At 36.6% G+C, this 12,458-nt stretch overlaps 1 protein-coding gene across 1 annotated transcript; it reads left to right on the forward strand.

Moving 5' to 3' along the window:
- The first annotated feature begins 1,428 nt into the window (after positions 1–1,428).
- LOC108982234 (wings apart-like protein 1) lies at positions 1,429–11,662 on the forward strand. Its single transcript, XM_018953542.2, has 13 exons — positions 1,429–2,318; positions 3,881–3,980; positions 4,722–5,061; positions 6,465–6,577; positions 7,036–7,164; positions 7,247–7,340; positions 7,507–7,617; positions 8,209–8,813; positions 9,098–9,363; positions 10,066–10,216; positions 10,434–10,531; positions 10,625–10,706; positions 11,274–11,662. Exons 1-13 carry the CDS (start codon positions 1,798–1,800, stop codon positions 11,355–11,357), a joined length of 2,694 nt encoding a protein of 897 aa, XP_018809087.1. The 5' UTR covers positions 1,429–1,797; the 3' UTR covers positions 11,358–11,662.
- The last annotated feature ends 796 nt before the right edge of the window (positions 11,663–12,458 follow it).

The following is a 12,458-nucleotide window of genomic DNA, read 5'->3' on the forward strand; positions in this document are numbered from 1 at the left end:
ATTCGATCCCAATACATGACGAGCATTTTAATCCGACCGTATCGTCCGGGCCGGTTCGGGCCCATCCCGTCGTAATCGCCCGTTTTATTTAATTAAACGCTCAACGCTCTTCGAAGTTCTTACGTACATTTGAAAAGCTTATGCTGGGTTGGGTCCAACTTCATCAGGCCCGAATGTGACCTAAACACTAGTGCTTTCGTGGGCTTGAGCCTGATTAAAGTCAAACACATAGACATCTATTTAAAAGTTGATTAATTTAAAAATGATTTTTTATGCTCTTTAAACTATCATTTATTCTACAATATGATTACGAAGCCATATGTTTTTAAAGGTTAACGTCGTGTTTTATATGCCTTGAGTTTAGTTCCAACAATTTGAATCTAGGTTTTTATACCTACACATTCTAGAAGACAAAAATGAGGGACTTAGTAGGGGTTGGAAAGCTTTCGATGTTTAAGTCAATAAATTTCTTTAGTAATTTGTGCTAGAGCTTAGAGAGAGTTTTTCATACTTGGGGTCGACTTTTATACAAGGTTGTTGGGGGACATCTTGTCCCCTCGATCAAGGAGTTCACGTCATTTCCACTACATTTTATTATAATCTTTTAATGTAGTTTGGAGCTTGGGGTGGCGCCATGAATGCGCCGTGGAGGCTAAGGGATGGCGGCGTAGCTCCTCGAGTGGTGCCTTATTGGTAGATGATATGCGTCGCATTCCCCCACACCTTCTATCAGGAAATCGAGGGCCGCTCACATTTTTCGTCCACCTATCGACACAAGTTCTCGAGTGCTAGGTGTCATTAGGGGTGCTAGAGGCAGCGAGTCCAATCTATCCTTATCAATTGCCTTTCTCGCATGAGGGTTTGCCTCTCAAGTTGGTGTAGTTCGCAGATTGGGTATATAAAGTGGCACATGGGCCATGATGGGCCTCACATGAGAATATTTAATTTTTAACATATCCATTCTCTATTTTTGATAATACATATTTATTTAATTCATGAATAGTTATTTCACTTTAGTAATTATCCCAAGCTAAACTACGTTTAATAGTAAATAAAATTTATAATTTTTGGCCTGAATAAAATTATTAAAATAAATTACTACATCTTGAATTTTAAATAAGAGATTTACGTCTGGCTTAATTTTAAGATTAAAATCTAAAATTTTAAAATTTTAAAATTTTTTTATTTTATTATTAAAATTTTTAAAATTTTTTATATAAAATAAAATAAAAAATTTAATTTTTTAAAATTTAAAATAAAAATAATATTAAAAAATATATTTTAATTATTTTTTTTAATTTTAATGTCAACCCATTTTGATGGAAAAAAAAAAAAACGTCAGTTCGAGGACAGTTTGGTGATGTTCGGAGGGTACTATTTCAGTTGGCTTCTTGAAATGACTAATCTAGCCTAAGATCTGATGTCAAGGACGAAAGGCAAAGGCTCGTTAAACCAGCCGTAGACAGCTCCTTGGGGGAAAAAGAATCGCACGGAATTTCAGAGGAACGGACCCAAAATCTGCCACCCCACTTCAGTTCACTGTTCGCCAACGAACTTCCACACAGACACACTAGTTTGTTGTAGATTAAAGACCCTCTCTCTCTCTCTTTCTTTCGCTCGTTCGCTCTTCGTTTTCCCTTTGAAGCCAGCTCAAACCTCCTCCTCCTGCTTGTTCCTCGGCTCTTCTCAATTTCTCTATCCCCAATTCAATTTTTTCCCAAAAAGCCCCTCACTTTCGTTTGAATGCCTAGCTCAAACCATTCAATTTAACCCCACCGCCGTGAGCAAGGAACAACAATGATAGTGCGGACTTACGGTCGTCGCAACCGAGGCATTCCAAGACCTTGCTCCTCCGACACCTTAAACGACGCCGTAGACGACGATTCCTTTAAGGACTCCCTCTCCCAAGAGAGCCCCCTGGACCAAGGCCTCGGCCTCTACAGCGGCTTCGCCTTCTCTTCCCAGGACTCTTCCTCCCTCCACTGGGCTTCCGACTCCGACCCCTACGCCCCATCTTCGAGTCCCGCTCTCGACGATTCCATAAACGGCGCCGTTAGGAGGCCGAAGAAGCCGAGGAGGGTCGGGAGGAAGAGGGAGGCGGATTTGATCAAGAACTGTACCAGGTCGTCGATTCCTGCCACTTCGACGCTGATGGAGGCCCAGGAGTTCGGGGAGATGATGGAGCACGTGGACGAGGTCAATTTCGCATTGGATGGGCTCAGGAAAGGCCAGCCCGTTCGGATTAGGAGGGCGAGCTTGCTGTCTTTGTTGTCTATATGCGCCACCGCGCAGCAGAGACGGCTCTTGCGGACTCAAGGGTACGCGAGTTTCGAAATTTCTGTGACGGATTTTGAATTAAAATGTGATTTTTATGCGTATTTTCTTGTAAATGTGGAGGGATGTTTGGGAATTTGCATATGGGTGTTACTTCAATTCTTTTTTTGGTGTAGAAATGTGTTGGGCTCTTGAATTTGAATTTTGGGTATATGATTTGTTGGACCTTCTTGTTGCGTTAGCGGGTGCTAGGGTTCTCTTCTCTTAGGAGAAGAATGTTTATAGAATTTCGCAAAGTTTATGTAAGGAGGTGTCTGGGTTTGTAGTTGTATTGATGCTTCTGCTTGATTCTGAATCATAAACTTAGATTGACTAAGTTTGGCGCTCATGAAAGTCTGTGGAATGTGTGTTTACGGGTGTTGAGTCTTTTGCTGGATGATCCTAGCTATTACGGAAGGTGAATTAACAATATGGAAAATGGTTCCTACTTGCCTCATATGGTGAATTTGGAGGGAAATGAATGATAAAAGTTTTGGCAATCATCAACCAATAGGAGCTTAAGATGTTCTTCTTCAATACTCCTCTCCTTTAAGCAACTTCTATAGACTTCAATGGGTTAATTTACATATTTTTTATAAGTAAAAGATTTTATTCATACTAGAATAGGCATAGCCCAAGTACACCGGTAATGGGTTCATTTACATGATTTTCTTGTATCATTTTTTCTTTCTAGATAAGTGTATTTCATGTATGCATCCTGTACACTTGGATTGCGCCTTTTGTGCTGTTTAATGAAGTTATTATTACTTATAAACAAAAGAAAGTATTTGGATCTTAGAGGATTTGTGTTAATAATATAACATAAATAATTAAATCTACCTCTTCTCATCAGTTTAAGTTTTTGGGACAAGTGGTGATTTCATATGGTATCAGAGTAGAGGTTATGAATTCGAATCCCCGACTCTACACTCTATCCTATTTAATTAAATACTCCACGTGTTGGGCTATCCAATTAGGGGTAGTCTATCTCATACGTGAGGGGGAGTCTAGCCCACATGTGAGGAGGAGTGTTAAAAATATAATACAAATAATTAAATCTAGCTCTTCCCATCAGCTTAAGCTTTTGGGACAAGTGGTGATTTCACAATTTACTCAATTATGTGTCTTGTAATTTACTTTTTTAGTTCCCTTCTTATTGATGCAAGGACTGATTTTCCCTTAGCTTCATTACATTTGTATAATTTCTCCCGAGCATTTGCTGATTAGTAGGGCTGATTTGAAGTATGCCTCCGTCTCATGAATGTGCATGAGTCTGGCTTGTGGCTTGAAATATGTGAAAGTGTTTGTATGTGAATTACGAACATCCTCGTTATTGTTTTATATTAGAATAAATGTCATTTTTTATGCTTTTAATCAATGGAGTAGTTTTTCTTTTTTGTAAAATCTTGACATTTGTCAATTCTTTAATCCAAACATAACCTAGTTACTTCTTGTTTCCTCCTTTTATCATGTCAAGAGTACCCATTTCTATTCCCTTGCTGAAATCGAAATTGCTGTGCAAGGTTGGGCATGTCTTACCCTAATCTTTGAGGTACCTTATTTTCAGGATGGCAAAGACGATAGTTGACGCTATTTTGGATCTCAGCTTTGATGACTCACCCAGCAATCTGGCTGCTGCAGCTCTTTTCTGTGTTTTAGCCATTGATGTAAGCAATTGCAAATCTGCAGGCAAAAGCACAATTTTAGTGAACTGTGAAAAGATGACAATTCTCCCATTGAAGATCTTTTTTCCAGATAATCGTGGGCCTATTAAGAATAACTTCGTTTTCTTTTGTGGTATTTTTTGAGTATGGAACAAAAAGTTGAATGATTTTGAGCTGCCAGCACCCTACATCAGGCCCATTAACGCATGGAAATTAAGTTCAGGGACGTGAATTTTGACTCAAAAGTGATAGGGAAGAGTGGTTTTCGTGTTAACTGAACTGGATGCAAATTCTGAACAATGCATTTGTCACACACAGTGGGATTCTCTTGGGTTATAAAAGATTTTTCCCTTATGGATATTGAAAAAGTATCATATCATAGGTTATATCTCCCATTTTGCGACATTTTTTATGATGTCGTATGTGACTTTTATCTCAAAAGAGAAGAAAAAGATCCTATCTTTGTTGGTGCCATTGGATGAATACGGAGAAGGAAAGTGTATATAGATATGAAGTGTTTGTTGTTAATTGTCCGCCTCCCTCATTAGTCTGCACATATCAGATCTTTTTTTTCACTTTTCTTTTTCAATTTAATCATGCACTAGGAACTTTTGATCATTCAGAAATGCACGTTTTCAGTTGCAACATTTTGTTTTTTACTTTCAAAATAGACCACCATTTTTTTGACACACCTTTCATCATAGAAGTACTTCCCCGAAGGCCTGTCTAACTTTACTATTTCAGGGTCAAGATGATCATCTTTTGGAATCACCCAACTGCATTCGTTTTCTAATCAAGCTGTTGAAACCAACGGTCTCAATGTCTGATGAAGAAAAAGCACCAAAAATAGGCCGCAAGCTTCTATCATTATGTAATGTTGCTGACATATGTCGTGATAAAATGAAAAGATTAGATTCCAGTTATGTCGCTATTGTTTCCAAGGTTCAGGAAGTTCTACTAAGTTGCAAGGAACTGAAATCAAGTTGTGCGGATGACAGTGGAATTGGGAGACTAGAGCTATGCCCAAAATGGATAGCTTTGCTGACTATGGAAAAAGCTTGCTTAACCACCATCTCTCTTGAAGGTAATGTGGGGATATACCCCTTCTATGCTTTTATGATAAGATTATAGTTATTTATATACTGGGATGAACTGTGATAGGGGTCCGTGCTGTCAAGATTAAGAGGGTTGCAACCGTTTATATTTTTTGCTAAAAATAATTCAATCCAATAAGTTCAAATAGATCGACAACCATAAAGACAAGAATTTTTTCCGTTTTGTACTAATTGGTGGAGCCAAATGAGTGATATTTTTTGTTATGTGTAATCCAGTATGCCTTTGTTTTTATCCATAAAACTTTTGATTACTTATAAAAAGAAGATTTACATTCTTTTTGTCTGGTATGTTATCCAATAATGTGAACAGTTTCGATGATCTCGCTTGCAATCAAATTATTGCATACAAATACACCAACAAAGGAAAATTATGTAGGTCTTTTCAAGCTGTTATTCGAAGAGCTTATTAAATTTAGGTGCTTACCAACTAGAAATTGAATTAGGCCTCGTCTAGATGTTTTCATGTTGAGATGAGATGAAAAATATGTGAATGGTAGTGAAATAGTATGTGAATAGTAGTTAAATGGTTTGAGCTAAGATGTTTTATGAGGTTTTGGGTAAGGAGAGAGAAATTTTGAATAAAAAAATTATAAAGTTAAAATATTGTTAGAATATAATTTTTTAATATTTTTTTTTTTAGATTTGAAAAAGTTGAATTAGTTTTTGTGTTTTGTTTGGAAGTTTGGGAAAGTTGTAAACTTGTAATGATTAGGTAATGATTAGACTTACAAAAAAAGATTAGGAAAGTTGAAAATTTGAAATTGAAAAGTGTTAGTGTTTGAGTGGTGTTTGGATGTTGAGACGAGACGAGACGAGACGAGATGGGTTGAGGAGACCGTCTCAACATCCAAACGGGGCCTTAGGGTTTTCATTTGTTTTAAGTTCTGATGTTCTCTTTCCTTGCATTCATTTGACCGTCTCAGGATCTGTTTTCCAAAATATGTTCCTTTAATTTTTTTTCCCATTGCAAGTCACTTCAAATGTACGTAAGTTTACTATAATCAATTGTCAGTCTAATTTAAACTGACAGTTAATCCCTGAAGACGTGCTGTTTTCTGCTTGTCAATTGCGGGTCTGAATTGCTAGTTTTCCTGTACTCAAATTTTTTACTTCTCACAACCGTGGCTGCTTGTTTAATGATTTATAGGTAAAGTATCATGCCCTTTGTATCAATATTATATGACTTTCTTTATCTTTTATTGTTATCTTCTGTTTCTCTGTGTGTGTTTTTTTTTTCTTGTTTTTTTTCTTCTTCTTAAACCATCATGCCCTTTATATCCATATTATATGACTTTCTTTTTCCTTTGTTGTTTTCTGTTACTCTTTTTTTTTTTTTTTTTTTTGTTTCTTATTTGTCTTTGCATCCATATAGAAACCACTGGTGCAGTAAGGAAGACGGGGGGCAATTTCAAGGAAAAGTTAAGAGAGCTTGGAGGACTTGATGCTGTCTTTGAGGTCATCATGAATTGTCATTCCGATATGGAGGTGTGAGCCTGTATGTTTGTTTGATCTCATTATCCGTTTCCTTATGGTACAAATGAAATGGTCTAAATAAAGGAGAAGAAATGAAGATATGTAGGTGCTATAATATGTGAAGAATATGTGCTTACCAAGAAAAAGCATGAACATTTTTCAACCGCCATTTCTTTCTCCAGTTAGTCCCCTGTGAGAATTTGTGTTTCAGTTTCTGAGTTTTCTTATTGGATAAGCTTCAGTACTGACACTACCTTCTGTCATTTCTCTATGGAATCTAAATTGATGTTGGCACAATAATATTGTTGTCTGTACTTGATAAGCATCTGAATTCTGGAGTTATGGTTGGTCCACTGCATAATATTAAAGAAAATCAATTTACAGTGTATAATCTCCTGGTGGTTTCTAAAGAGTTGATGGTATTTGATTATTATTTAGGGAAGTTCTCAAACTTGCAAATCTCATTGCAGGGTTGGATGGAACATAGTTCACCTTCTACTCAGGATGTCAAGACTGACCTGCATTTACAAAGTCCGATGCAGCTATTGAAATGTTTGAAGATAATGGAAAATGCCACATTCCTAAGTACAAATAATCAGGTAAAGTGGAATATGCATTATTTGAGTTTTATTTGTTTCCTTCTTTTTTGATAAGTCTTTTATGTAGAATTTCCTGTAACAGAGTCATTTGCTTGGAATGAGAGGAAACTTGGATCCTCTGGGAACCTTACTATCTTTTATAGAGGTCATTGTAAATCTTATCAAGATTCTCTCAGGTAACTGAGAATAAAAGGGGCTGCTTCTTACATCAACTACTACATCCGCCTTATTTGTTTTGTAGAGAGCATGACTGTTGTAAATAAGTTCTTTGGTCCAGCATCTTCGCCATAAATAGCATTTCTATGTTTACTTTTTTTTATGATTGATTGTTTTGATTTTTAGGTCTTTATCTACTTAGAAGTTCTTCTGCCGCCTCCAAGGATGAAAAGTCTTATAATCTGCCCAATGGGACAGGTCATGCTTCTGAGTTGGCTTTAATTGAAGACTACAAAGGTACTTGGTTGCAAACTGCTTTATCTCTACTGTTTGTATCTTCATGGTTCAGATCCCTCATGACAATATGCCAGTTCTCATATGTTTTTCTAGAGTTTGCATAATATTTGATATGATATGACTAAGGAGCTTAAAATTGAACTAAAAGAAAGTCAGTTGTAAATATCTTCTCTTCATGACTTGCAGATGATGTGCATTTGGGTAGAGCAGTTAAAATTTTATGATAAAAAAGCTGATAAAACTGATAAACTTAAAATATGAATGACTCGGGTATTCAATTTAGGGGCTTTACCGCATGACCCCTGGATTTTCTTTCTCCTGGATTTATCTTTTTGTTCAAGCTCATATCTGAGATAGACAATTTTTTTTCCCCATGGTTTTGTACTATAATTCCCTTCTCCTAAATTTTAGTAACTCTGCGAAGTTGTTCTTTGAGATTTGAATTGTTCACCAAATTGTAAATGGAAACAGTAAAACTAAATTGATGGCTGCCAGCTGCTTGGTGGTTACAGCTCTGTAGACTGTAATCCTTAAGTTGACAAAACTCTGTTGACTCTAAATTCTAAAATGATGTTCTAATCCTCATTGCAGTGGACAGCATTGAGTCCTTTTCCATCAATTCCTCTAGAAAGTTCTGTAGCACGGAGAGGACCTCCTCTCAGAAGAGCTTCAATGTATCTGGGAGCAGAAAATTGTTACCAAGTACCGGGGAACAGAATTATTGTATATCCAGTTCTGAGACTACTGGCCCTTTAGTGACTGATACTTATTCATTAAAGATGAGAGTCAATTCTTCCATGGGTGGCTTGTGCAGTGGGACTTCAAGGGGTTCAAACAGTGGAATATTAACAACGGATAATGGTTCCAGTAAGCTTTTTGGTCTTGGCAAGAGACCAAACTTTACTGAAGATGCCAAGCTTGAACTTGAGGATGGTGAGGATCCTTTTGCTTTTGATGAAGATGAATTTGAGCCCTCAAAATGGGACGTATTATCTGGGAAGAAAAAAACATCTCGAACTCGAAAAAGTGGGGTATCATACAGGGAACTTGAAGATGGGTGTCAAGCTCAGATTTTAACGAGCCAACAAGAATCGAGTAATGGTGACAACAATCATTCCCATGAACTTTCCTGTCCAAGCGCTGTTGATGAAGTGTGTTCCAGTCTTCTAGCTGATTGCCTTCTGACTGCTGTTAAGGTTTTTCACTGATTTAATATTATGATTTTCCACATTTTAGTTTTGAGCTTTTGTGGTTCATTGACTTCTAGGCTATCAAGTGGAGGGGTGATGATATACCACTATGTCACATTATTGACAGCCTAGTAAACGAGATGTCTCTCCACTGGAACTTATAGTGTCCTTTAATACACATCAGCCGATTGATTGAATTATGTTATGGAGGGTGATTGTTTCATCTCATTGTGGGAAATTTGAAATCAATTTAAATTTGTGTAGTAATTACTGGTTTTCATTCGCGACAGGTTCTTATGAACTTAACGAATGACAATCCTGTTGGCTGTCGGCAAATTGCTGCTTATGGAGGACTGGAGACCATGTCATCTCTGATTGCTGGCCACTTTCCTTCATTCAGCTCATCGTCATCCCCTTCTAGTGATATGAAGGAGAATGGTTCTAGCAGTGATCTTGACCACCAGAATGATTGGCACCTCACTGATCAAGAGTTGGATTTTCTTGTTGCTATTTTGGGTCTACTTGTGAACTTGGTTGAAAAAGATGGTCATAACAGGTTTCTTTCACTTCTTATTTATATATGTGCCTGCATTTGTATATCGTTCTTGGAGATGTGGTGCCTTTGACAATGAATTATTATTCTGATTCTAAATTCACACTCCCCCCCCCTCCCTCTCTATGCTTGTTCAATTTATACATTTTGGCCATTGGAAGTTAAGGTCAGTGCCTTTTTTAATTTTTAATGAGTACTTTCTCAATTTTTATCTGTTTTATATTTTCCCTTGCTGGGTTTCCCATAATCAGAAGAAGGAAACCGTTGAATTAGTTTTCAAGGCAAATTAATCAAGTTTGAATTCTATTAAATGTAGAAGGAAATATTGATCCTTCAGATGGGTTTGAGCATTTCTATTCTTGATCACCTTGAAGGCAGGGGCAAGTTGGATGAGTCCTCTTTAGGTGGATTTCTAAACAAAATGACAGTGGAAGAAGGCATCGTGTTAAACACACCTAACTTTCGATATTGAGATCTGCAGCTCCTAGGGCATGATGCTGATCCTCTCATATTATATGCGCCGATGCCAATCCTCGCTGAAAACTTTTCTTTGTTTCTTGCTTGGTTGCAAGTTTGCTGATTAGACTTTCATTTTATTGATCTTGAAGTTCAGCCACTTAGATGCCTTCCGTATCTTGTCTCCTGCAGCATGGAAAGGAGTTGTCATGCAATATTTAGCAATACTTACAATTAAGTTTCCTGCAGATCACGGCTTGCAGCAGCCAGTGTTCAATTGCCTAGCTTGGAAGGGTTAGTAGAGGAGAGTCACAGGGATGTAATTCCACTACTGTGCTCTATCTTTTTGGCGAACCAAGGAGCAGGCGAGGGAGCTGGGGAAGGAAATCATTTGACGTTGGTGAGTGACCCACTGTTCAAATTTTGAAGAAGCTGACTTTTTTTAGGAAAATACTGTTCAAATTCAATTCAATTAGCCTAAATGATTAGAATTAATGGAAAAAGTGAAAGCAATTGATGGAAAAATGAAGAAAACTGAAAATACACTTATTTACATTCTAGACAGAAGGAATTTGATTGTAGCTGAAACCAAATCTACATTGTGTTTCATGTTACAGAATGATGAGGCGGCTGTGTTACAAGGAGAGCAAGAAGCTGAGAAGATGATTGTAGAAGCATATGCAGCCCTTCTTCTAGCATTCCTTTCAACAGAAAGGTCCATTTACCATTTCAAGATTTTCTTCTGTTAATCAAGCTTCAATTCAGGTTTTCTCTAAGCCTAAGGTGATGTTTACTTTTCTGTTTACAGTAAGACCATACGTGATGCCATTGCTGACTGTCTCCCAAATCGCAGCTTGACAATTCTTGTACCTGTTTTGGAAAGATTTGTGGTATGTAATTCTTTTGGCTTGTAAGTGGTTCAGTTGATGAAGCATGAAACCAGCAAACAATCAATATGTGAAACCCTGTGTGTCAAATAATAAATTGAAGAGGACCATCTTGTTGATTTAGCTCATCCCTTTATGAGGCCACCACTTGGAATTATGACAACTTTTAAAAGCATATAGCCCATCCAGTGGTTGGGTTATAAATTATATCGGGATGTGTATCTTGGTTTACTGGGCGTGCCTTTCTTTAGCTGCTAACTTACTGAGTTGCCTTGGTTCTTGGACAATTCATGCTTTCATTCTGGCATCATAAGGGTGAGAACATCATTGCGGGATTGAATTGTTTCCATATACCCAAAATAATTTACTGTCCTTTCCTACACTCTGTTGACTGTTCCCGTTTATATACGCCCCGTGATCAATAACTTATGGCCAATGCATGCATGTCCATGATGAAGCAGTCGAATCCTGGAGACTCTTTTTGTCTTGGAGTGATATTATTACTAAATGGCGATTTATTTAGCTCCTAGTTATGATAACATAAATGTCTTTTCTTCTCTCTTGATGCAGGCATTTCATTTGACATTAAACATGATTTCTCCGGAAACACATAAAGCTGTTAGCGAAGTGATTGAATCATGCAGGATTCCATGAGAGCTCAAGAGAGACTTTGTACAGCCTCAGCATTCATTTCACATATCAGGCAAACAAGCTCTATCAAACTGAGGAAAAACATGTGTTATATAGTCTGACTGATCGTTTTGTTTGCTTCTCTTATTTTCTTTCTTATTAGGATCCTTTCCTTTTCTTTTCTTTTTTAATCTTTTTTGGGTTTCTTTAGCACATCGAATTCTTTCTTTTAGGTCTTTCTGCGCCATTTCAGGCTGAGACGAGACGCTTGTTGTATACACGAAAAAAAGGAATGATAATAGAATGAAAGTGTTCACGTTTGTGCAGTATCCCTGTATTTTCATTCTGTTTTATTCACACTCTTTGTAGGCAACTCATCTCTTGCCTCTATGAATCATTTTCCCATGACATTGTGTGAAAATATTGATTTGGGTGCTTTTGGCCATGGATTCTAACACTTATTTTAATCATGTTAAAAGAAATTTCTGCCGTCAATTATGATCTATTTTAATTAGAATGGAGGGTTTTTGTAGAGATCTTCCCCTCTTCTTCTTGTCTCTTTAATTTTAATTTCACTATTGAATTTTTTAGAAAAATAAAATCTCAAACTGTAAAAACTACAGTTTCACCCCCAGGTTGAAATATAATTTAACGGTCATAATTTTTTACAATTCCATAAATAAAAATAAAAATTCTATACCATTGTTTTTAACTATATTATAGGTTTATAAAAAATTTCTGGCGAATTCTAAAATTTTATTAATTATTATTATTCAATTTCCAATTATGTGTATTCCGTCCTCTTATCAGAATTTTAAAACGGGTAATGATATATGTACATTCGTGTGCAAGTATTGTATATTCTTTTTAAAAGAAATTGAATAAATATGTGATTTACATAAAAAAAAAATAATTAAATTTTTAATAATTAATTTTATTATTTTTTAAAATAATTATGTAATATTTACGTATTCGATTTATGTAGTAGTATTACTGAAAAGAAAGAGGGAAAGAAGTTATGGACAGATGTGATGCGATCTCAACCATCGACTCCATAGACCGGTCAACGAAACAAAAGAAGTTGGGGCCGAAATGTAATTTCTTGAGTATTGGGGCACTTTCGAG

This window comes from Juglans regia, chromosome 4, assembly GCF_001411555.2.
Source record: "Juglans regia cultivar Chandler chromosome 4, Walnut 2.0, whole genome shotgun sequence".
In the NCBI taxonomy this organism is placed as follows: domain Eukaryota; kingdom Viridiplantae; phylum Streptophyta; class Magnoliopsida; order Fagales; family Juglandaceae; genus Juglans; species Juglans regia.